The sequence below is a fragment of the Carcharodon carcharias genome, chromosome 11, assembly GCF_017639515.1.
Source record: "Carcharodon carcharias isolate sCarCar2 chromosome 11, sCarCar2.pri, whole genome shotgun sequence".
NCBI classification, from domain to species: Eukaryota; Metazoa; Chordata; class Chondrichthyes; order Lamniformes; family Lamnidae; genus Carcharodon; species Carcharodon carcharias.
Window position 1 is genome coordinate 11,342,093 of NC_054477.1, and position 25,816 is coordinate 11,367,908.

At 40.0% G+C, this 25,816-nt stretch overlaps 1 protein-coding gene across 3 annotated transcripts in view; it reads left to right on the plus strand.

The window, feature by feature from the left end:
- The window catches only part of uvrag (UV radiation resistance associated gene), a 334,856-nt gene that overhangs the window by 221,479 nt on the left and 87,561 nt on the right, over window positions 1–25,816 (plus strand). For all 3 annotated transcript variants that reach the window (XM_041198896.1, XM_041198894.1, XM_041198893.1), the window contains one exon: window positions 1,095–1,260. In XM_041198896.1, the coding sequence (XP_041054830.1) occupies window positions 1,095–1,260 (166 nt within the window). The remainder of the gene's footprint in view (window positions 1–1,094; window positions 1,261–25,816) is intronic.

Below are 25,816 nucleotides of genomic sequence, written 5' to 3' on the forward strand. Positions count from 1 at the left end.
GAGTTATTAGGTTCAAGGCATACAGGCTCACGTCATTGTCCAATATTTGAGTGCGCAGTCTCTCTAAATTGACCCTCCAGTGAAGTATGAGGGAATGCAGCATTGTCAGAGGTGCCATTTTTTTTTAATTCATTAAACTGGGGTTCTTTGCCAATTCCAGAAATTGAGACAGATATTAAAATTCCCATAACACGATTTGAAGGTTCAGGTCTTCTATTGGTGTCCTGTCCAGCGTTCCTCTTCATTCAACAATATAAAAACACAGATTATTTTGTTGCTATTAATAGGATACAATGCTATAATAAGCCATCCACAGTTCAAGTTTATCAGTAAGAATGGTGTTAAAAAAAAAATAATGGATTGAATGTATTGAACTTGTAATTCGCCTTTTGAAACCTGGATAAACTGGAACTTTCCAGACATTGTGTAGCTCCTGATTTCAGAATGGCCATTGGAGGTGAGATGTTTCACAGCTGCCTTGTATGAAAATTAGTATAAGGGTGTGTGTGCCAACACACTGTTATCCCCTGGGGCTTATGAACTCTCTCTTTTTCTGTTGTAGCCCACCACCAACCCCTCTTTCCCTGTTCCCACCAAATCCCAGCCTTTCTATTGCGTTGCATCAGTGCTTATACCTGATGGCATAAAGTATCATTTGTGGAAACAAAGTTTACAGGCAACTTGTACTAAAGATTTCAATGCGAGTAATCTTAAGTTTTTTTTTCTTTTGATATTCTATTCTAGAAAGTCAGTTGAAGGACAGAACTGGAGCCAATCTTTACGCGCACACATTTATTTACAGAATTGCACATTACAAGTATACCCCAGCTAACCCAACAACCACAGTTTTAGTGTCTGCATTTTTATAGGACCTCAACTGAATCCCCCAGTTAATGTTCACCACCTGCATACAATTAAACACAAATTAATATACAGTTAACATTTGAATGGTGGTTAGCAATTTGACCTAATAATGAGTGAGGGGTAGGAATTGCTTTTTTAAAAAACATTTGGTAAATCTACATTTTTGACAATTTGTGATATTTTTAATGTTTATTTAGCTATTGATTAGTTTCTTTCCTTTTTTTTTAAAGCAAAGGATGAAGGGAGCATTGCTGTTGCCTTGGGCTACACAGCACATTTGGTGCTCATGATTTCCTATTTCCTGCAAGTGCCACTCAGGTATCCTATCATCCAGAAGGGTTCCAGGTCCACAATCAGGGACAACATCACAGACAAGCTTTCTGAGAAGGAAAGAGAGTAAGTGGATTTTGCTTGTGATTATTGAGAATTAAGTTGGAGCATAGAAAAATGTCAATATTGCATTATGTTTCACAAAATACAAGACCTCCACTTCTGCTTGCTTAACTGTGCTCCTTGTAGTGTTTATAAAATGTATGGGTTCAACCCTATCTGAATGACTGATTAAGTCTGTCTCAAATGCAAAGTGTTCTACCTATTCTAGTAGCCATGTCAATGCAGGTTCCAGACAACCTGATAGATAATTGGCAGAGAATTGAAGAGCTGTAATTCAAACATGGGGGTTCCGATGTGATCCTAAACAATGAGAGCAAATTTGAATTAGAACTGCTTAGATGATATCACCACTGGTGGCATTATGGGTTACATTTTATGGGGTAAGCTATTTGCTTTGCACTATGGAGGAGCAGCATGTCTTTTTTAAAATGAGTTTTAGACCAGATGGTGATATTTCACCTGAAAGTACAGAGCATCAAGTGATGGTCAGTATATTTACCAATAAAAGTAAGTGTTGACCACTTTTAGCCAAATGTTCAATAGGTTGAAAGGACAATACTGCCACGTACCCAACATTTATTAGCACGTCTCTTCATGATTATTGTGCTGATATTCAGACTAAGATATTTGAACTTCAGAAGTTGGCTGTGGAAAAACTGCAGCTACCTAATTAATGTCACATTGACTATGTTTAATAGTAGAAATGGAAGGGGCAAGATAATATGGACATCTGATCAATGGCAGACAGACTTATCAGATAGTCAGTAACAATAGGGGAGTACATATCCTGATTATCCGTTGTGTTGATAGAAAGCAGATTAAATCTGGCTGGGAAATGCAATGCCGAAGTATTTTTTATGAATGAGCATATTGCAGTGATGATATAATGTTTCCCATTAAAATTGCTTCATTGGTTATCTGCCCCTTACAGTCACATTCTAAAAGCTAATACTGCTAAGATACCAGTGCAAATCTGGCATTGATTAGGGCAAGTGCATTTGCAGGAGTTTTGAGATGTTCCATAGTGGTGAAAATACTAGGTTTCACACAGGTACAAGCAATAGTAACTCGGTTGTCAGCAATACAGAACAGGAGGTAGAAACAAATCGAGATCTTTAATTTTAAACAACAAAAATTGCTAAACCGAGATGCAAGCTCAATGTATGGAAACAGTATTTTATCGCATTGTAAGAGGCTATTTGGGCTACTTTACATGTGGTGATTTTCTGAGAAAGTTATCCAATGTGAGCTCATTCAAGCAATGTCTTCTGGTTGGTGGCACAATATTTTTTAACATAGGGAATGTAAATCAAAAGCTGCACCTGGGAACATGTTGAGGTTTGGAATAAATTGTAGAATGCTAATAACTTTGAGTGCGATATCATGCTGTCTAGCTTTTATGGCAGATCACTGTGGGTATGTATTTCTTGAAAAAGCAGGAATTCGTTCATATTGGTCCATAAGCCACTGTATTAATAAACAGTAATACCCCTCAGAAGGCAAAGCTCCCTTTTCAAAAGGTTTTCCTTTGGCTAGAATGCAGACAGCTTTAATTCAAGCTTCTTCATGCTGTTGCTGCATGTGGGGGTAGCTGAACCTGCTTCAGCCCATCAACAAATAAATGACTTTAGAGAATACGAAATAAATCAATGGGTGGCCGTTGCAGCAAGTGTTGCAGAAGTAATGTGATGCAAATCATAGAAGACTTGGAAAAAGCTGGTGCTCACTCAAACTTGCAGCCATTACTTGCTGGTTTAAACTTATTGCCCACCAAATGGGCAAAACTTGGCTGTTGATGCCACTTTAAATAAATGTGTGTCTCAGTTAGATTTTTGTAGGATTTTTTTTTAATCTCTAAACTTTGACTCGTTTCGAAAAATATTGCTACTGGGCCTCGTTCCCACATACCTGATCTGAACAGTGAAAGATGAGCTTCGTCAGCTTGGTTCAGTGGGACCATTCTCTGGTCTAAGCCAAAAGATTATGGGTTCAAGTCTCATTGCAGGAACTCAATAGGTAATCTAACTCAGAACCATATCCTGTCCCAAGCTCCTTCACTGTTTCTCAGTAGGTAGCACTCCCACCTGGAAGTTAGAAAGTTCAAGCCCCACACTTAGAAACTTGAGCACAAAATTTAGGCTGACGTTCTAATGCAGCACTGAAGGAGCTGGTGGAGGTGCCATCTGTCAAATGAGCTATTAAACTGATATCATCTTCCCTCTTGTATTGATGTGAAAGAGCTCATGGCACTATTCGAAAAGGAACATAGGAGTTCTTGCTGTGAGGCTCCATTTTCTTACATTATAAGAATAACTGGAACTTTATAAATTATATTTCGCTGCTTTGGATAGGTATATGTAAATAGTGTGCATCTATCTATGCATGCAGGCTTTCCCATATAAAGGCCCTTTTTTTAAGTTGAGCCGAGAAATGTGTTTGTGCAGTCGCAGCATATTATGCCTACCATCTTAAATATTAATTTTTTTCATTTTGCACTTTAAATACCAACTTGTTCTAGCTGTAAGATCTTAGAATATTTCTCTTTAATTTGCTATACAGCATAAGTGTTGTTTATAATGCCGTATAGAACTTGTTAAATTTGCTGATAATGTGTGAAATTGGGAGAAACACAGGATGTAGCTAAAGACGCTCTAAAACTGAACAGTGAAATGCAGCTGGAACTCAATCCTGAGAAATGTGAAGTAATGTACAACGGTTAATAAAACATGCGTTAAAAACAGGGCTATTGATTTACAGCTGATTGTCAAATTCAGCGTTAGCAGTCTGGAACTGAACACCATGATTCAGTCCACTTTTCTATGAAAGTCATAAATCGGTGGCCTTGTCATAAGTAATTCTATTCCATTCATTGTATAACATGTGTCCTTCGAAAGGGACATGGGAGTAACAGTAGATTTGGTGCTTTCAATGTCTGCATGTTGTGGCACAGCAATTGAAAGAACTAATCGTGTTCTGATGTTTAGCCAGACTAAGAGTGCAAATCTACACAGGCCCTACTTCGTCCCTCTTATGGCTAATGTTCTTGTCGAGCAACACGTGATTTTATCGTCAGCTGCTTAAGCCAGGTAACTGTGTCAGAACTAACAGTGTTATTGCTGTAATGAGCCCTTTGTACTTGTGAATCGGGCATAGTCATTTTGTGTTCCATGGTTTGTTTTGGGTGATGGCAGTTGCCCCCTGGAGAATTTTTAATTTTCTATTTCTCCAAGTATCAGCACCTGCCTTGGTTTATGCAGATATGGTTTAGGGTTGTCTATGAGCTTCATGGACAATCGAAGTTGGAGATAGATCTGATGCAGACTTGCTCAATGTTTGGTAGTGACGACTTATGAATTCCCATTTGGCTTCCCAAACCTCATCAGCGTTGAAGTTTAAGCGTATAGTTCCAAAAAGGTTTGCGTGATTTCAAGTGGTTTTAAGTGGTTTTGAGGGGAAAAACTTAAAACATCATAAGAGAGATACTTGAAACAGTGTTCAATTCTGGTCACTATGCACTGGTAGACAGGCAATGGCTAACATTTAAAGAACAAATACGTAGTTTACAACAGAAATACATTCCTTTAATGCACAAAAAGCCAGTGAAGGAATGTGTTCCAACCATGGCTAACGAAAGAAATCAAGGATTGTATTAGATCAAAGAAAGAGGCATGTAAAGTTGCCAAAAAAAAGTAAGCCTGAAGAGTGAAGCATTTTAGAATTCTGCAAAGGAGAGCCAAGAAAAAGATGAGCAAGTGAAAATAGAATGAGAGTAAACTAATGGGAAACATAAAACAGACTGTAAAGCTTCTATAGGTATGTAAAAAGGAAAAGATTAGCAAAAAGAAATGTGGGTCCATTATAAGTGGAATCAGGGCAATTTATAATGGGGAATAAGTAAATGGCAGAGAAGCTAAACAAATACTGTGTATCTGTCTTCACGGAGGAAAATATTGAAAAGTCCCAGAAATAATGGAGAATCAAGGGACCAGTGTAAACGAGAAACTGCAAGATATTTAAATTAGTACAAAAACGGTCCTAGAGAAATTAATGGAACTTAAAATAGAAAAATCCCCTGGACCTGATCACCTACCTCCCAGTGTTGAAAGAGGTGGCTGTAGAGATAGTAGATGCATTGATGGTCATCTTTCAAAATTCTATAGACTCTGGAATGGTTTCTCCTGATTGGAAGGTTGCAATTGTAACCCCACTATTTAAGAAAGGTGGAGGGGGGCGGGTGAAAGAGAGAAAACTGGAAACTACAGACCCCATTCGCCTAACATCAGTTGGAGAGAAAATACTGCAATCCATAATAAAGTATGTGATAACAGGACACTTAGAATATAATTGTAGGGTTAGGCAGAGTCAACATGGATTTATGAAAGGGAAATCATGTTTAACAAACCTGTTGGGTTTTTTGAGGATGTAACTAGTAGAACAGATAAAGAGAAACCGGTGAATGTGGAATATTTAGATTTTCAGAGACTTTTTGATAAGGTCTCCCACATGAGATTAGTAAACAAAATTAGAGCACAGGGGATTGGGCGGAATATACTGGCATGGATTGAGAACTGATTAACGGACTGAAAACAAGGCATAGAAATTTTCAGGTTGGCAGGCTGTGACTAGGGCACCGTAAGGATGAGTGCTTAGGCCTCAGCTAATCGCAATTTACATCAATGATTTGGATGTAGGGATTGTTGGAAGAAAGGGGCCTGATCATTCTGTAGATGAATTAAAACTCTACACTTGAATCCCTCCAATCAGGTTTCCACCCCCCTGTTGTCCAGCTGGGTAAGACTGCTGTCACTTATTTTCCTTCTTACCTGTCTAACCGTAGCCAAAAATCGCTTGCAATGGCTTCTCTTTCTACACCATTACCTCTGCTGTCCCCAGTAATCTATCCTTGGCTCCCTCCTATTTCTCATCTACATGCTGTCCCTTGGCAACATCATCCAAAGGCACAGTGTCAGTTTTCACGTGTAAGCTGACGGCACCCAGCTCTACCTCACCACCATCTCTCTCCCCCTCCACGGATGCTAAATTATCAGACTGCTATCCAGTGAGCAGAAATTTTCTCCATTAAATATTGGGAAGGCTGAAGTCATTGTTTTTGGTGCCTACTCCAAACTTCATTTCCTAGCTACTGACTCCATCACTTTCCCTGGCAACAGGCTGAGAATAAACCAGTCTGTTTGCAATCTTGGTGCCACATCTAATCCCAAGGTGAGTTTTTGACCTTATTTGTGCCATCACTCAGATCACCTACATCCAACTCCATGCCATCACCCAGCTTTGTCCATGTCTCAGCTTATCTTCTACTGAAACCCTCATTCATGCCTTTATTACCCCAAGACTTAACTGTTCCAAAGCACTTCTGGCTGTTCTCCCACATTCTACCCTCCATAAATTTGAGGTAACCCAACATACTGCTGCCTATGTCTTAACTTGCAGCAAGTTCTCCTATCACACTTATGCCTGCTGACCTACTTTGGCTCCCAGTCAAGCAAAGTCATGATTTTAAAATTCTTATCCTTGTTTTCAAATCCCTCCATGGCCTTCCCTTGTGATTTGGTTTCATACTTGGTTTTATAATGCTCCAGTGAACTACCTTGGGATGTTTAGTTACGTTAAAGGTAATATACACGAACAAGATGCTGTAAAAGCTGATTTTGGTCTCCTACCTTTTCACTGAGTTTGTACTTCGATTCATCTTTGTTTATATTCTGGGCATTTGTGTAATTTAAGAAAACCAAAGGGACACCTGTTTAATTTTAGTTATATCTGAGATACGCACAAAATCCAGCAAGGGTTAAAATGCACTCAAACCATCCTCCTGTTACCAAAATGTTCTTGATCCCACAGATGCTTCCTTTAAGCTAACAAATTGAAACTCATCAGTTTGTATCTGGTATGAAATGAGTTTGGGCAGCCTCAGTCCAGTTCTACATGAGCCTGCAGAACTAAATTTGACAATTGCACTCCAATATCACAAGTTGTCTAGTGCTGGCAAATGGTAAAATGTCGCACTAATTCAGCAGTGTGTTCAACCAAGGCTGCATCTGAGGTATATTTCTGGGGCATTGCTGTTGGGATTATATGCATAATGTTTTCTCCATGGCTGTTTCATTACAGCAAATTTGAAAGCGCAAAAGTACATCCTCTTGACAAAGCTTGTAAGCCAATCAAGTGCTCCAGCACTACCCTCAGGTGAGGCTTCATCTTTGGATGGCAAATTAAGCTGAGGCCCAGCCTGTTAACATTTTTTTAAAAATCTGGTATTATTTGAAGTAGAACAGGGAACCATAAATGCCCTTGTCAAAACATTACTGTCTCAAACAATATCATCAAAAAATAATCATCTGGTCATTCATCTCACTTCTGCTATGGGACCTACCGGTGCAGGATATTTCATTATAAAATGCCAGAATAAAACTACATTGCTAGGTGTCCAATAATTTCATAAAGTTTATGTTTGTGACGGTTCAGATGAGAGTATTCTTTTCCTCCCACCCAAGCATCATATTAAGTCGAGCGAGATGTTGGAAACCTTGGACAGCCATGAGCTTTATAAAGAGTTAAGATTTGAAGGGAGCGTATCAGCCTGCACTCTGAACTTAGTGCTCTTCATTCCCCACAGTTTGCACTAGATTCAGATTTCAAGCCAATTGAGTGAGAATGGCCACTTGCAAAATGTAAATTTTGGTTTTTAAAACCATATTCATCTGAGCCAATAAAGAACTGGCCTTAAATTGTTTGACCTCTGCCAAGAATAGTGCTTTACAGCCTGGCTCATGGAAAAACTTGATTTAGGTTTTACCCAATGTTTCAATCTTGTACATATTTTGGGTAGCTTTTTTCGTTGATCTCCCTTAGAATTGCTTACAGGGAATAGCTATAATGGAATTTTCTGATTATTGGTGATGTGGGCCTGTTTACACGGGTAAAAAGTTGTTAATATGGAGTTTAAATGGTGTACTGGATAGTTTTGTTGTAAATCTTATAGGGCTATAGGTTGGAAAGAACATCAATGCTGGTGGCTCTGTAACTGTCTATATTTGAGCATTTCACTTGACTGTTTGAGCCTAACCCTCATCCTATTCCTTCATCCATCAGCTGAAAACAGAGTGCAATCTATGCTCATTCATTCTCTGGTCTCAATGGCAGGTTTTGTGCCACAGAAGTGTGGGGCAGATTTTTTTTCCAACTGTGTAGGTTTTTTTAATTAGCTGCAAATAACCTCTTCAAGTGATCTGTGGAGTAGGAAGGAGTTTGTATTTATATGCTCAGGACATCCCAAAGCACTTTTACAACCTGTGAATTACTTTTGAAATGTGATTATGGGAAAATGCAGCAGTGAATCTGCACACTGAAAAGTCCAGTTGACAGCAATGTTCAGATAGTCTGTTTTTGGTGATGTTGGTTGAGGGATTACTGTTGACCAGAAAAACACTCCTGCTTTTAGAATAGTGTCATGAAGTATTTTACGTTTGAGGGTGGAGAATTCTTGGCTTAGCGTTTCAACTGAAAGATGGCTCCTCCAACCACCTTGAGGAACAGTGAGGCTAGAGTTACAGGATTCGTGCTGGGTTTTTTGCCTGGAGGTGGTTATAGAAATGAGTAAGTTTAAGGCTGAAAAAATTAACCAAGTTATAAGGATTTTAAATTAAGACATTGTGACACCAGGTAATAATGTAGATCAATGAGGACAGGGATGCTGGGTGAACAGGGCGCTTCAGGATATGATATAGGCAGCATAGCTTTGGATGAGTTGAACTTTGAGGGATTAGAGACAAGTCAGGCCAGCTTTCTACCAGTCAAGTGACAAAAGCACAGACAAGGTTTTCATCAGATGAGCTGAGGAAGGGCATAGGTGTGTGACATTATAAAGGTAGAAGTAGAAGGTTGCATTGAGCACATTTGGCCAAATGCTCAGCTTGGGCTTGCACATCACTGAAAAGGAAAGGGTTGACACTTCAGTTTTCCCAGTTATATTTCAATTATGAACATTACTTATTGTAACTGTGGAAAGGGTGCAGGTTGCAATATGATGGGAAGTCAACAGATCTCCCTCTGTTACTTAAATCAACTTTATATGCAAAAATACCAGAATCTCCTTTTTCTTTGAATTGCAGAAATTGGATCTTCAAGAATGTGTAAAATAAGGCAGAAAAATGCAAACCTGCTTTGGTTTTCTGCATTAACACTGCTGCCAGTTTAAATATGAAAACAAAAAACATAATTCCATAAACTATAGGATTTTAAAACACTTGCTGACAGAACATTGATTGTTGCTCTACCAGCCATTTTGTTACTTGCTATGGTTGCTGCTACTCTAGTTGCCTTGTTAGAAACAAAGGGGTTTGGATAAAATTGGCAAAACTGCTTTAAACTAATTTGAACAGTACTTCCATCATTCTGCATTGCGGAAAATATCTTAAAGCAAAATACAATGCAAGCCCAAAGAGCTTATAAATTTACTGTGTTGTTTAAAGCATGAAACTAGTGTAAATTTTCACCTTTTAAAGTTTAACACAGTAATTTGAAACAAACCTATTTTTATATATTTTTAAGGTTTTTAATTCCATCCCATCATCGGTGCCAACTTCAAATGCTGGCCTAACCCTGCAATGCCTTATTCTTTCCAATTTGAGCCTAAGTGAGAGGAGAAAGTATCAACTTTATCAAATCAAGATTGGATGCAGGTTTGCACCAGTGAGACTTCCACCACTGAGCTCTCCGGATCCTGGCCTGATTTTCAAAAAGCAAGGTGTAGGCTAAGCTCTTTTCCATGCAACAGTAAGATCAGAGGACCAACCACCTCCAGACCACACTAGCAAGACTTCCAATAGCTAGTTAGACCCACATTAGCAGCAGGCATCCATGCTATTTACTCATGAATAGAGGGGAAGTGTAAGAAGGTGGGAGGGGGGGGGCAAGGAGGAAGGGAAAGAAAAACACAATTGATATTTTTGGCCATCCTTTGATTTCATGAGGTGGTTTTAAATCCAACCTAGGCTGGTGAACTGCATCCTCTTTCTCTCACCTCTTATGTGTGAGGTCTGCATTACTGTGTAACCCTTCGTGGCCCCTTTACTGGTATACTCAGCTGTCCAAAGTTGGACATGCCTGGCCTGCGTGACAGTCACTGCACTATAAAGTATTGCTCTGTAGGTAAAGTCTTCGAAGCATTCATGAGTGGCATAAGCCACTCAATGAACACCCTTTTTTTCACTGTCCAATGTCTCCGTAGAAACTTATGATGTCATTATAAGGGAATGCCAAAAAGTGCACATTCCCAAGCTACAGCTAGCAAACAACAAGGAGAACTGGAGATGTCAGTGTACAGGTATCTCTGTTAAGTGATCTTTCATCTTGTGCCCATTCAGATGAATGTGATTCCCCTTTTGTTTCAACAGACTATAAAGTTGCAAAAATAAATCCCTTACTGCAACTTCTGAACTTGAAGTGGTATCTTAGCTGTGCTGCTCTGATATAAGTGAGGGCAAAAAGAAGAGGGCATGTACAGCTTAAGTGTGGTCAGAGATTGAATTCTTGTCTTTTTGATGCTGGGGAACTAACTGCAATAGTTTAACTTGTAAAAGGGGATGTTAGCTTGGTAGTGCCACAGTTTTTGGATTTTTGTGCTATAAGTGGACCTGGCTTATAGCTACAGTAATTTGTATAAGAATGCAGTGATGTTACTGTCCTGCTTAAGGCTAAACTGCTCTTTGGATCATTTCTCTCTCTCTCTCTCCCCCCACCCCCCCCCCCCCCCCCCCCCCCCAAAAAACCAAAAAAGGAAAGAAATTTGGGCGGCATAGATTTATGGCATCCTTTTCTTGATGTTCCTAAGTTTTTAATAAATCGAACTTGCATGGCACAAGCAAACTCCAATTATCAACAGACAGCTGTGCATTGTTAACAATAGATTTTTGTACTGCTGCCTATTCAGAGACAGTCACCATCTTGTTAATATCTCGCTATGTTTGCAACTTTCACTGCTGTGGCAGTGGTGGGAGATGGCTTTGTTGTGAGGGGGGAGGGGTGGTGCACATTCTAAAAATCTATCAAACACTATTTCTGAGCCAGACAACCAAGGACTACCATTGACAGGACCTATTCATATTCCACAATTTAAACATATTCCTTTAAAAGTAAGGGAGATAAGCATGTAGTTTGAAGGGCAAGTGAGAGCAGTATAAGAAATTTTGTTCCTAAACCCCTTGAAGTGGACAATGTAATTTTTGTAGATATAAACAGTTTTTTCTGCTTTTATCTTGGATTTTTTGTTTGGTGTCAATTGGTGTAATGTTGACTGAGTAATAAAACCTACTAGATGCTTCATGTGTTTTGCTGACAGACACCAACTTAATATATTATATTGATGCTTGGAGCCAAGTCTCTCCCCCCACCTTTCATAACTCCATTACCAGCTTTCAGCACCTTTTTCTATTATTCCCAGGTTGCATATGTCTAAAAGCTCTAATAATAGGAATTCTAATGACTACATAAGCCCTGTACGGTAATGGATGTGAAGTATATAAAGGTGTCACATTGAGATTCTTAGAATCTCGTGGAACCAATGCAAAATGGAGTTTGACAAATAAAGCCAGAACATGGCCCACCCCTCGCTGCCCCTGCCTGCCGGCGGCCCCTCCACTGGAAGCATGAGTCTAGTGGGAAAGCAAGCAATTTCTGAACCTGGCTAAACACATCTGGACTTTCTTTGGAGAAATGAAATGGAACACAGGATGCAGAATTTGATTGGATAGTTTAAAGATGTGGCTTTTGCTGCTTGTTTGGTTTCCATTTTTGATATCTATCTATGTGATAGATTTCTATCTGTTTTGATCACACAAATCTTGCTTCGTTCAGCTGCCCCATGTAGCTGACCTCAGTCACTTCCATAATAACTTTTTCCTCAAATCAAGAAGTGCTGAAAACACGTGGCAGATCCACCACCATGTCTAGATTGATCAGGTAAATACCCTTCCTCAGACCTATGACAAAGGCTTCACGCTTGAAGAGATTAACTTGTCTTCTCTCCCTTTGAATGCTAATAGGTCAGTTGTCCATTTCCTGGCTGTCACCATTTTCCACTGTTCTTGTCATCCTATTGTAAGTAATGCTGTAGTTCCACAAGTTTGAGTTTGAGCCATTACTTCATGATTGTTTGTTTCCTGTGTTGTTTTGCTTTCCATCTGATGCCAATTGTGACTGGCTTTTGTTTACAACAAATAGTTTTTTGAAAAGTGCCATAAAACCAACTTAGTGTAAAGCTGGCTGTTGAAAGCTTCTTCTGCAAAACCTGGGGGTACTTGGCTATGCAGGGCAGTTAATTATTTTGCTTTTGGGGTAAGTGATTCTGTTTGAAGTCCACTGGTTTTGAATATTAGACTTCTTAAAAAATTCGCCTTCCTTTCTACCATTGAGCAACAGCTGGAACTGCACGGACATTCCTTCACTGGGTCAAAAACCTGCCACTCACTTCACCCTGTCAGTGCACCTACACCATGTGAATTGCAGTGGTTCAAGAAGGTGGATCACCATTACCACCTTAACAGCAATTGAGGTGGACAACAAATGCTGCCCTTGTCACTGCAGACCTAAAGCTCTGGAATTCCCTCCCTAAACCCCTCTACCCCTTTCTGCTTTTTAAGATGCTCCTTAAAACCCACCTCTTTGACCAATCTTTTGATCATATATCTTAAAATAGTCCCTTTGTGACTCAATGTTCAATTTTGTTTGCCATTGCTCCTGTGAAGCACCTTGGGACGTTTTATTATGCCATTTAAATGCATGTATTTGTTGCTCCTTTAACACTACTGTTTTTAGTATCTGTGGGAAACCATTTCAGCTTTGTTTCAACAATAAATTCATGTTGATGATGAAACTTTTACATTATTCGTGCTCTGATCAAATGTGAAGCAATTTTTTTGGAGATGAGCTGAGCGTAGGCTGTCAAATAAGTGAAGTGGTGCTTTACTATGCTTCATGCGTGAGTGGATTGTTCTGTGCAACTGCTAAATTAAAGATGAGGTGAAGAAAAGGAAGTTAATTTTTGATGTGGCTTCAATTGTTTAATATGTTCATCCATTTTCCCTTCATAATTTCCCTTACAAGTGCTTGAGGTCATGTTTCTAAATCTTGTTTTAGACTCTACCATTAACTAATCATATATACTGGGAACAATAATAATTATCTTAAAATTTGCCGTGAGTCAACTTGCAAAGAGAGTGAAGAAATAGTTTATAAATCTAATTGGTTTACATGTGCCACAGTTATGTTTATGTAAATTATTGTATTTTGTATTACCGCACCCAACTTGATCTTTTTGTGAAATTATAGTGCTTTGCAGATGGAGAAAAATCAGCAATTAAGTAGAAGATTATTGAGCACGCAGCCAACAAAAATCAACCTTTACTGTTGCAAGTTGAATAAACTGGTCGTAAAATGTTAGGAGGATTGTAATGTCTGCAAAAAGAGTTCTGGTATAAGAATTGCACCTGGAATTTTTGCATGGTCTAGAATCTTAGAAATGCCAATTGCACCCCACCCATGTTCTGCAGTCTCCAAATGTCTGCATAAAGCGACAGCCAATAAGTTATATCATAGATCTGCTGTTGTGAGAATTATGGCAATGTTTGAAATTTTCCATTAGTTGAGATTTTTAGGAGGTGGTGGCAGTCATTTTAGTTAAGGACATAAGTTGCCAGCTACCTCTTTGTCTTGTCTGGCTTTCACTTGTGTAACTGAGTTTCCACTTGTTGGAGTATGTGGGCTGAGATTGCTCAGATATACACCTATTTTTTCAGCCCTTGAATAACATGCAATGTCATTCTGTACAATATGTCTGAGGCCCAATCTGTACATCTGATTTTTATGGTCTATGATCACAAGCGTTGCCTTAGTAGTAGCACATGTTTGGTCATTATTTTCAGATGACTTTTATATTTGAGCTTCTTTCTTTTATTTTTTTCCCTTTCACACATCCCATTTTGTTATGGCACAGCAGATGGTAAATGCTAAGCTGCTGAAATCCCAAAGGGAAGCTTGAAACAATGCCACAACTGTTTTGCAATTTGTATATTTATTTTGAGATGCGTGCCTTGAATTCAGTAGTAATAAAACATCGAGTCTTATTTTTTTTTACAAAACTAAATTAAATATTCATTAATAGAAGAAATGATTTTAATTACATACATAGGTCTACAAATTACTACTATGATAACTCCCAGCTCCCCTGATTAATCTCAGTGAAACATGGTGAAACAATGGGAATTTGCATTTAAAGGGCAAAATATGTATAAAGGAGAGAAGGCTTTTAAAGGGCAAAATATGTATAAAGGAGAGAAGGCTATGTGTAGGGACAGGCATTTTATGATCTAACACAAGTGTGAAAAGCCTCCAGCACCTAAGCCTCAAGCTGCTGTCTACAAGGAACCAAAACTCCCAGTTACACCTGCGTTAACAGTAAAACACGCAGATCCAAACAGACCCAGGCAAAGCACACACCCTGGACAGGCGAATCCAAAGCGAGTTTTTCTTAGCTTCGGATCCTTGTAGACAGCAGCTTGAGGCTTAGATGCTGGAGGCTTTTCACACTTGTGTTAGGTCTTAAAATGCCTGTCCTTACACATAGCCTTCTGTCCTTTATACATGTTTTGCCCTTTAAATGCAAATTCCCATTGTTTCACCATGTCTCTGGAATTTAATCTAATAATAAAATTAGTACGATGATAGATTTTTATCAGTAATCTTTGGGAACGATAAACGCACTGTTTCTTAACTTCTGGCTAGGTGTAACATTTCACCCCTTTTGAATTCAAACTACTCTGGATTATTTAAAAATACAAATGTCCCCTTTACACCTCACATTCTCAAACTTCACCCATGTTTACCTATTTAACATTTCAAACCTAGCTTTTCTTACATCAAAGCCTTCAGACCAGCCGTCTTCAATTCAATACTGCTGAGTTTCATTTTCCAAGTCTTTTACTTGATGAATTTGTTACAAAATCATCCACTCTGATCAATCAGCTACAAAGAATGTTAATGCAAGCTGCACTGAGCTACTTCGAAGGAAAAATTGAATATATTCCTATTTCTTTCAACATGAGGGGTATAGCTCATAGAACCACAGAAATATACTGCACAGAGGCTAGTTATTCAACACATTGTGTTTGCCAACCCTTTGCTGGAGCAGTCCAGAGCTAACCCTGCTGCATTGCACTCCACCAGTAATTGCAGTCTATATCATCCTTGCACCACTGAACCCGCCTGCACACCGCCCCCCCCCCCCCAAACCCGTGGTGGATGCGGTGAGCCATTTTAGCTTCCATTCATTTTGGTGAGACCAGAAGATCCTGCCAGCGGGAGGAGTTGATAAATCCCACCCTTTGTTTCAGCCATTCCCTGTGACAAACACCCCTTACTTTCACCATGGCAATTTAAAATTGATCACTTGTCATTGATTCCTGAACCAGAAGAAATGGGTAAGAAGCAGCAACTAACATAGTAAGACACCCCATGATGCTTCACAGGACCATTATTAAACAAAATTTGATACTGAGCTGCATGAGATATTAAGACAGGTAAACAAAGTTTGGTCAAAATGGTTTTAAGAAGCAGCTTAATGGAGAGTAGAGAGTTAAAGAGGTAGTTACAGAGCTTGGGAGCTAAATCACTGAAAGTATGAACAATGATCCATGCTAGGTTGGGTAATGAGGTTTAAATCATGCAACAAAATCTTGTGGTCTCTTCCTCTCTTCCCAATCCCCACCACATAGTCTATGCTCATTCATGGACTTGCAGTAGATATAAAATCTCTGATATATACTAGCTGATTTGATGTAGATTGTGGCAGTGTTCATTCTCAGTAAATACATAGTTGAGCTTTTATGCCTCATAAAAGTTGACTGACTCTTTACTCAGCCTGGAGGGTTATTTCTCAAATGCCCAAAAGCTTGATTGAGATGGGAGGCAAGAAATAGAAAGCAGTACAAATCTTCCAACCTTGAAATCGATACATGCTGTGCTTAGATGTTAGCATGGAGATTAAATGAACACAGTCCCTTATCATGTAGCCATCCTGGGTGGAAAGACGAGATAGATCATCTCACACGTTGCCTTTCATTTGTTTTTATATTTTTTGTAACTAATCTGCCCTGGTGTACGTGAGCCTGTGCCGCTTCTCTTTGTTGCAAATATTCTGAAGCATGACTAATCAGTGGGTTGCACTGTAACCTGAGCACTTCAAGAAAATAAGGGCTGCTTGTGAGAGGAGCACTGAGTGTCATATCATCGCACCATGGAATGTGCGAAAAAGGTTATTTGCTTTAAGTAGATGTGATTACCAGACTTTTTGTGGTTTATAGAAGATGCTATCGTATAATCCTCTAAATGTCAACAAAAAGTAAGACAAGGTCACAAGGCTATATCCTGATGCTATGTACTCAAAGCACTGGAGTAACACACACTTTTGGTGATTTCCTCAGCATAGCTTAAATGAAGAGTAGGAATGGAAGAGTGAGGTAACAGGAGCAAGTGCAGAGTTTAGACGCTTCAAACAAAGTTAGAGATAAGAGTTTTCTCAACCTCAAATAAATAATGGCTGTGTGGAGCGGGCTTGCAAATGAAGTAGTTGAATTTAGGGTCTGTCAGAACCTTCAAAGGGAATTTGGAACAATGGGTTCAGGAGGAGGCGCTGGAGATCGAAATATGTTAATAGCCATTGTCAGTCCTTTTAAATGAGGATAATGTCTGCCAGCCTTCGTGATTTCTGTCCCCTTAGGTGGCTCAGCAGGCAAATCCTGGTGCCACAGGTCATTGGGCAGAGGATAAGAGTTGCCCTCAGGAACAATGAGGGTTCTCAATCCAGGGACCTGCGCGCTCCTTCTGCTTTCGTCACTTTCCGCAGCAATTTCATGTCAGTTTCCAACTGTTGTGGCTTATTAGGTGAGGCACCACTGCAAACTATGGTTTGTGGCACATTCCTCCCATGCAGAGATGTTAATTTGTCCCCTTTTTCAGTGAGGCCTTCAGAGTATCCTTAAGTCTTTTGTACCCGATGAGATCAGGTGCCATCCTTAAGTTGTGAAGAGAGGATCTATTTCCGAAGCCGATTATTTGGCATGTGGATTCAGCGTCCAGACCAGTGGAGCTGATTCTGTATGATCATAGTTGCGATGCTAGAAGAATTGGCTTCATTGAGGATGCTGGAGTGTGTTTGCCTGTCTTCCCACTTGACATTGAGTATCCTGCAGTGACTTCACTTGTGGAAATACTCCAGCATCCAGAGGTGCCTTTGGTAAGGTGACTCAAGTCTCACTGTCATATTGAGGGGTGGTGACAAGAACAACATTGTACACAAAAGCTTTCGTTCTCATGTGATTTCTGCTGGCAAAGACCCAGTTGCACTGTAGCAATTGTGCCTCCAGGCCCCAGCAAAGGAAGAAGTAACTTCAAGTATGGGGTGAACAGGAATAAAAAATACAGGTCTCTGGGAAAGAGTATGGGATTGTACTAATTGAATAGCTCTTCAAACATTTCGGATGGTTTGAATGGCCTCTTTCTAAGATAAGGACAAAGTGTTGAATAGACTGTCATTACTTAAATTTGACAAGGCACCGGGACCAGATGAGTTGCATCCAATTGATTGAATGAAGTGAGAGTAGAAATTGCAGGGGGCACTGGCTATGATTTTCAGTCTTCCCTAGACTCAGGGGAGGTGCCAGAGGACAGGAGAATTGCAAACATTACGCCCTTGTTCAAAAAAGGCTGTAAGGAGCAATTACAGGCCAGTCAGTTTAACTTCAGTGCTGGGCAAGATTCTGGAAACAATTGTTCGGGATAGAATTAGTAGTCACATGGAAAAATGGGCGTTGATAAGGAAGAGCCAGCATTGGTTTCTAAAGGGGAAATCACGTTTAAGAGTTTTTTTGAATAAGCAACAGAAAAGGTCAATGAGGGTAATGCTGTTGATGTGGTGTACATGGACTTTCAAAAGGCATTTAATACAGTGCCATGCCACAGACTTGTGAGAAGTTATTGCTCATGGAATAAAAGGGACAGGAGCAAAGTGGATACACAATTGGCTGAAAAATAGGAAGCAGAGAGTAATGGTCAATGGATATTTTTTGGGCTCAAGGAAGGTTTGCAGTGAATTCCTGAGGGGACCAGGATAATGGGGATCCTTGCTTTTCCTCATATATATTAATTATCTAGATCTTGGTGTGCAAGGGGCAGTTTTCAAGCTTGCTTATGATACGATGCATGGAAGTGTTGTAAAATGCGAGGAGGACAGTGTAGAACTTCAAAAGGACATAGACAAGTTGGTGGAGTGGGCAGGTGAAGATCGATGTGGAGAAATGTGAGGTAATGCATTTTGATAGGAAGAACATAACATAAACAAGTGCAGGAGTAGGCCATTCGGCCCCTCAACCCTGCCCCGCCTTTCAATAAGATCATTGCTGTTCTACCCCAGGCCTCAGCTCTTTCATGCCAGCTCATCATAGCCCTTAGCTCCCCAATATTTCAAAAAGCTATCTATTTCATCTTTAAATATTTTCAGTGATCTAGTCTCCACAACTCCCTAGTTAGAGCATTCCAGACATTCACTACTCCCTGAGAGAAGAAACCCCTTCAATTCTCTGTTTTAAATGTGTCCCCTTGTAACTATATCCCCTTGTTCGAGATTCCACCACTAGTGGAAACATCATCTCAAAATCTACCCTGTCAAGCCTCCTTGGAATCTTGTACGTTTCAATAAGACCACCACTCATTCTTCTAAACTATAATGAATAAAGGCCAAACCTGTTTAGCTGTTCTTGATAAGTCAACCCCTTCATCCCAGAAATCAGCCTAGTGAATCTTTTTTGAACTGCCTCCAATACCACAATATCCTTTATTAAATATGGGGACCAAAACTGTACACAGTACTCTCCCAGGTGCGGCCTCACCAACACCCTGTACAGTTGTAACAAGACTTCCCTATTTTTAAACTCCAATCCCCAAGCAATGCAGGCCAAAATTCCATTTGTCTCTTTAGTTACTTGCTGCACCTGCATGCTGACTTTGTTTCATGCACAAGAACACCCAGATCCCTCTGTGCTGCACTCTTTTGGAGTCTCTCTATTTAACTAATAGTCTGCCTTTTGATTCTTCCTACCAAAGTGCATGATCTCACATTTTCCTACATTAAACTCCATCTGCAAGTTTTTGCCCACTCACTCAACCCATCTATATCCCTTTGCAGATTCCTTATGTTCTCATCACAACATGCCCCTCTACCTATTTTTGTATTGCCAGCAAATTTGGATACATTACACTCAGCCCCCTCCTCCAAGTCATTAATATAGATAGTAAATAATTGAGGCCCTAGGACTGATTCTTGTAGTTACTACACTAGTTATGCCCTTCCAACCTGAAGAAGTTCCATTAATCCTGACTGTCTTCTCTGTGCTAACCAATTCTCAACCATGCCTATACATTAACCCTCAATACCGTGATCTCTTATCTTGTGCAATAATCTTTTATGTGGCACCCTATCAAATACCTTCTGGAAACCCAAATAGACTACATCTACCACTTTCCCTTTATCAACCCCACTTGTTATATCCTCAAATAACTCCTAGCAAATTTGTCAAACATGATTTCCCTTTCACAAAACCATGTTGACTCTGTTTGATGTGTGTTAAGCTTTTCTAAATTTCTTCCTTAATGACCTTAGCATTTTCCCAAAGACAGATGTTAGGCTGATTGGCCTATAGTTTCCTCCTTTTTGTCTCCCTCCCTTCTTGAACAGGAGTGTCACATTAGGGGTTTCCAATCTGCTGGGACCCTCCCAAAATCCAGTGAGTTCTGGAATATTTCAACCAATGCCTCCACTATCTCTGCAGCCACTTCCTCTTAAAACCATTGGATGCAGGCCATCAGGTTCTGGCGACTTATCTGCCTTTAGTCCCATTAGTTTGTCAAATACTTTGTCCCTCACCGATAGAAACTGTTGCAAGACCTTTCCTCCTTTTAGCTCCTTGCTTATCCAATATCTTTGGGATGTTTATAGTATCCTCCACCGTGAAGACCGATGCGAAATATTGATTTAAATTATCTGCCATTTCCTTGTTCCCTGTTATCAATTCTCCAGTCACACCTTCCAAGAGCTCAATTTATCCACTCTCTTTCTTTTCGTATACTCGTAAAAGCTCTTGCTGTTTATTTTATATTTTGTGCCAGTTTACTTTCATAATCAATTTTCTCCCTCTTTATTAGCTTTTAAGTCATCCGCTGCTGGTTCCTAAAACATTCCCAATCCTCTAGCCTACAACTAGTTTTGTGTACCTTAGTTTTTGATTGGATACCCACCTTGACCACATTTGTTAACCACTAGTGGTTCATCCTTCTCATCAAATCCTCCTTTTTAACTGGGATAAATTTTTGCTGAGTGTTATAAACTATCTGCTTAAATGTCTGCCACTGCTCATCCACTGACCTTCTCCTTAGTCTATTTTCCCAGCCCACTTTGGACAACTCTTTCTTAATACCTCTATAATTGCCTTTATTTAGGTTGAGGACACTGGTTTGAGACCCGAGTTGCTGAAATTCTACCATGAAATCGCAACCCCCAGAGGATCCTTAAGTACAATATCTCTTATTAATCTCACCTCATTACACATTACTAGATCTAAGATAGCCTGTTCTTGCGTAGAGTCTGCAACGTATTGCTCTAAGAAACAATCCCTGATGTACTGCACAAATTTGACTTTATGATACCCCTGCCAATCTGATTTGCCCAGTCAATATGCAGATTAAAATCACCCATGACAATTGTTGTGCTCTTCTTACACGCCTCCATTATTTCCTGGTTTATACTTTGTCCTGCAGTGAGGCAACTCTTCGAGGGCCTACAGACGACTCACACCTGTGATGACTTCCCCATGCTAATCCTTATTTCAACTGATTCCACAACATGATCTATTGTGCCTATATCACTACTCACCACTGCACTGATACCCTCCTTTATTAACAAAGCTACCCCACCTCCTTTTTCCTTTTTGCCTATTTTTCCAGAACACCGAATACCCTCGAACATTGAGTTCCCAGCCTTGGTCACCCTGCAACCACATCACTGTAGTAGCTATGTCATATTCATTTATTTCTATTTGCGCTGTCAACTCAATCTATCTTGTTACAAGTGCTATGTGCATTCAGATAAAGAGCCTTAAGCATTGACTTTTTACCATTTTCTCATTCTGGTTCTGATTTATGCTGCACCCTTCTGTTATATTTTCTGCCCCTTCCTGACACATTTTGATAATTGTGGAGGGACAACATAAAATAAGGGGTGAAATTTTGAAGGGGGTGCAGGAGCAGAAAGACCTTGGTGTATATGTGCGTAGATCATTGAAGGTGGCAGGACAGGTGGAGAGAGCAGTTAGAAAGCATATAGTATCCTGGGCTTTATTATAGGGGCATAGAGTACACGCCAAGGAGGTTGTGCTATATAAGACACTCATTAGACCTCAGCTGGAGTATTTTGCACAGTTCTGGGTGCCACATTCCATGAAGGATGTGAACACATTGGAGAGTGTGCAGAAGAGGTTTACGAGAATGGTTCCAGGGATGAGAAACTTCAGTTACGAAGATAGATTGAAGAAGTTGGTTCTGTTCTCCTTGGAGAGAAGAACGCTAAGAGGAGATTTGATAGAGATGTTCAAAATGATAAGTGGGCTGGACAGAGTAGGCAGGGAGAAGCTGTTCCTGCTCGTAAAGGATCAAAAGCGAGGGGGCACAGATTTAAAGTGATTTGCATAAGGAGCAAATGTAACGTGAGAAAAAACTTTTTCACACAACGAGCAGTTTGGGCCTGGAATGCAGTGCCTGGAAGTGTGGTGGAGGCAAGTTCAATTGAGGCATTCAAGAGGGTATTAAATGTTTAGAAACAATGTGCAGGGGTACAGGGAATAGGCAGGGCAATGGCACTAGGTCATAATGCTCTTTTGGAGAGCCAATGCAGACATGATGGGCCGAATGGCCTCCTTCTGTGCCATTAAAATTCTGTGATTCTGTACTGTACAGTTTTGATTCCAACCTGTTTTGGGGAAGAAGCAACGGTGGAATAATTGTGCATGGATTTGGGATGAAGCAAGTTTGTGCATTCTGATGATTTGATATATTTCTCGGATTCTGAGCCATTTGGTCTAGTACCTGCGGATGATTAATTGTATGAGAGAGACCGTGAAATTTTATCTACAACTTGTCACTCGCCCAGGTTGGAAAGGAGGGGTTTGTAAATAAATTCTTATTTACAACTGTTAGTTATAGCAAAAACAGTTTACTTCAATAAAAGTAATTAAATAGGAGTTAGCTGTGTCTTTTTTCTCGTGGCAAATGGGCATCAGATTATCACATGGAAACATAACTGGTAACTTTTTAAAATTTGTTCTTTCATGGGACATGGGTGTTACTGGTAAGGCTAGCATTTGTGCCCATCCCTAATTTTTCTTGAATTGTGTTGCTTGCTCAGTCATTTCAGAAGTCAGTTAAGAGTCAACCACAGCACTGGATCTGGAGTCATGTGGCCAGACTAGGTAAGGATGGAAAATTTCTCTAAAGGACATACAGTGAACCAGATTTTAGTAGTTGAATTTAAGTTCCAAGCTGCCGTGATGGGATTTGAACCTGTGTCCCCAGACCAATAACCTGGGCCTCTGGATTTCTAGTCCAGTGATATTAACACTAGATTACCATCATCTACCATTTGTTATTATAGAAACCACATCACAGCATGGACGACTGTATGGAATACAAAGGACAATGCTGCCGAAAGCACCTGCTTCCAGCCAATATTTCAAAAGTACAAAATAAGATGGTGAACTGAGTTGCACCGATGCAGTTAGCAATATCAGTCCTTTGTAATGTTTATGCAACTGCCTGAGACCAGCATCTAAAAAGCACAGCTAGCAAAATTTAAGTTGCATTTTAAAGAAGAGCAAGGGAGTTATCCCTCATGTCTTGGCCAATATTTATCCCTCGATCAACCTCACTAAAACGTATTTTCTGTTTATTTGCTCATTGTTTATGGGACTTTGAGGTGTGCTAATTAGCCACCTAATTAGCTAATTACAAAAGCAACTGCACTTGAAGTACTTAATTTGCTGTAAAGCATTTTGGGACATCCTGAGCTCCTAAAGAGAGCTAAATAAATGCAAATATTATTTCCTTTGCTCCAAGCTTTGTCAACTTCTGTGTCACTATTCTGGTTATGTGCCCCAACATTTTATTTGCTTTTTTGATTACTTATTTATATTGAACGTAACGTGGGAGATAGGAGTAGGTCATTTGTAGGCTTCTCAAGCATACTCTGGTATTCTATAAGATCATGGTTAATCTGACTGTACCCTTAACTCCCCTTTCCTGCCTTTGACTCTGACATAGATCAAAAATCTGTCTAACTCAGCCTTTTAATATATTCAATTACCCAGCCTCCTGTTTGGGATAGAGTTCTCAAGATTAACGCTCCTCTGAGAAGAAATTCCTCCTGGTCTCCATCTTAAGTAGAGACCCCTTATTTTGAAATGATGCTGCCTAGTTCTAGATTCCCAATGAGGGGAAACATCTTCTCAGTATCTACCCTGTCAAACCCCCTCAGTATCTCTTATGTTTCAATAAGATAACCTCTCCTCCTCTGAAACTCCAGTGATTATAGGCCCAACCTTTCCTCATAAGACATCCCATTGTCCCAGAAATCAAACTAGAGAACCTTCTCTGAACTGCCTCCAATACAAGTATATTCCTCCTTTCAATAAGGAGACCAAAACTGTAAGCAGTACTCTAGGTACAGTCTCACCAATGCCTTGTACGTTTGTAAGACTTCCCTGCTTTAATACTTCATCCCCTTTGCAAAAAAGGCCAACATGTCATTTGCCTTCCTGATTACTTACTGAATCTGCATGCTAACGTTTTGTGATTCATATACTATTGCACGCAAATCCCTCTGTTCCACAGCATTGAGGAACCTGCCTCTCTTTATATATTCTGCTTTTTTATTTTCCCAAAGTGGATAACCTTACATTTTTCCACATTTTAGTCAATCTGCCAATTTTTTTCCTATTTGCTTAATCTATCTATATTCGTTTGTAGACACTTTGTATCCTCCTCACATCCTCCTTGCATTCCTACCTATCTTTATATCGTCAGCAAATTTGACTACAAACGCTCAGTCCTTTGATCCAAGCCATTTATATGGATTGTAAATACAGTAGTTGAGGTCTCAGCACTGATCCCTCTGGCATGTTGCTATTTACAATTTGCCAACCTGAAAATGACCCATTTATCCTGACTTGTTTTCTGTTAGCCATTGACCTAGACACTGGAAACAGCAAAATCAGCTCTGTCGAAACTGTAAAGTCCTCCTTGCTAACATTTGGGGGCTAGTGGCAAAATTGGGAGAGCTGTCTCACAGACTGGTCAAACATAGTCATATTCACGGGAACATACCTTACAAACCATGCCCCATACACCACCATTATTAGTAATGGGTTGAAAGGTTATGGAGAGAGGGTGGCAAATTGGAGTTGAGGCCAAAATGAGATCAGCCATGATCGTAATGAATGGCGGGGCAGGCTTGAGGGGCTGAATTGCCTACTCCTCCTAGTTCTTATGTTCTTATAGAAACATAGAAAATAGGAGCAGGAGTAGGCCATTTAGCCCTTTGAGCCTGCTCCACCATTCATCATGATCTTGTTATCGTGTCAATGGACAGTCTATACATGGCCCAGCCAGAACTGGACACGTTTTTGCGCCTTGTTGAATTTGGCAAGATCTGCAAAAGTGCAGGGTTCCTTTAGCGATAAACATTGCAGGAGATGTTGCATAGTCTGTGGTTCAGTTCCACATTCACAAGTTGTTGGGCAGGTTGTATATCCTTATTTGCTTAGTGACACCTTTGAACGACCTACACCAGTCCTAAGTCTGTTAAGGCACTTCCAGGTTGCCCAGTTACAATTAGCTCCTGGGAGAAGGCTTTCATCCGGTAGAATTTCCATCGGTGGGGGTTGTTTGAGACTGGCGAGCCGGTCTTTCCACAAAGCAATGCGGGCTTCAGCTGGGGTTGATTGTAAGGAACAACACTGTTCATGAAGCTCTTCCTTGACTTTAGGCGGCTAATTCATCATGATCATGGCAGATCTTCCAATTCAATAGCCTACTCCCGCTTTCTCCTTATATCCTTTGAACCCTTTCACCCCAAGAGCTATATCTAACTCCTTGAAAGCATATGATGTTTTGGTCTCAACTACTTTCTATGGTAGCGAATTCCACAGGCTCACCACTCTCTGGGTGAAGAAATTTCTCCTCATCTCAGTCCTAAATGGTCTACCCCGTATCCTCAGACTGTGGCCCCTGGCTCTGCACTCCGGCACCATTGGGAATATCCTTCCTGCATCTACCCTGTCTAGTCCTGTTAGAATTTTATAGGTTTCTATGAGACCCCTCCTCATTATTCTGAAATCCTGCAAATATAATCCTAACCGATTCAATCTTTCCTCATATGTCAGTC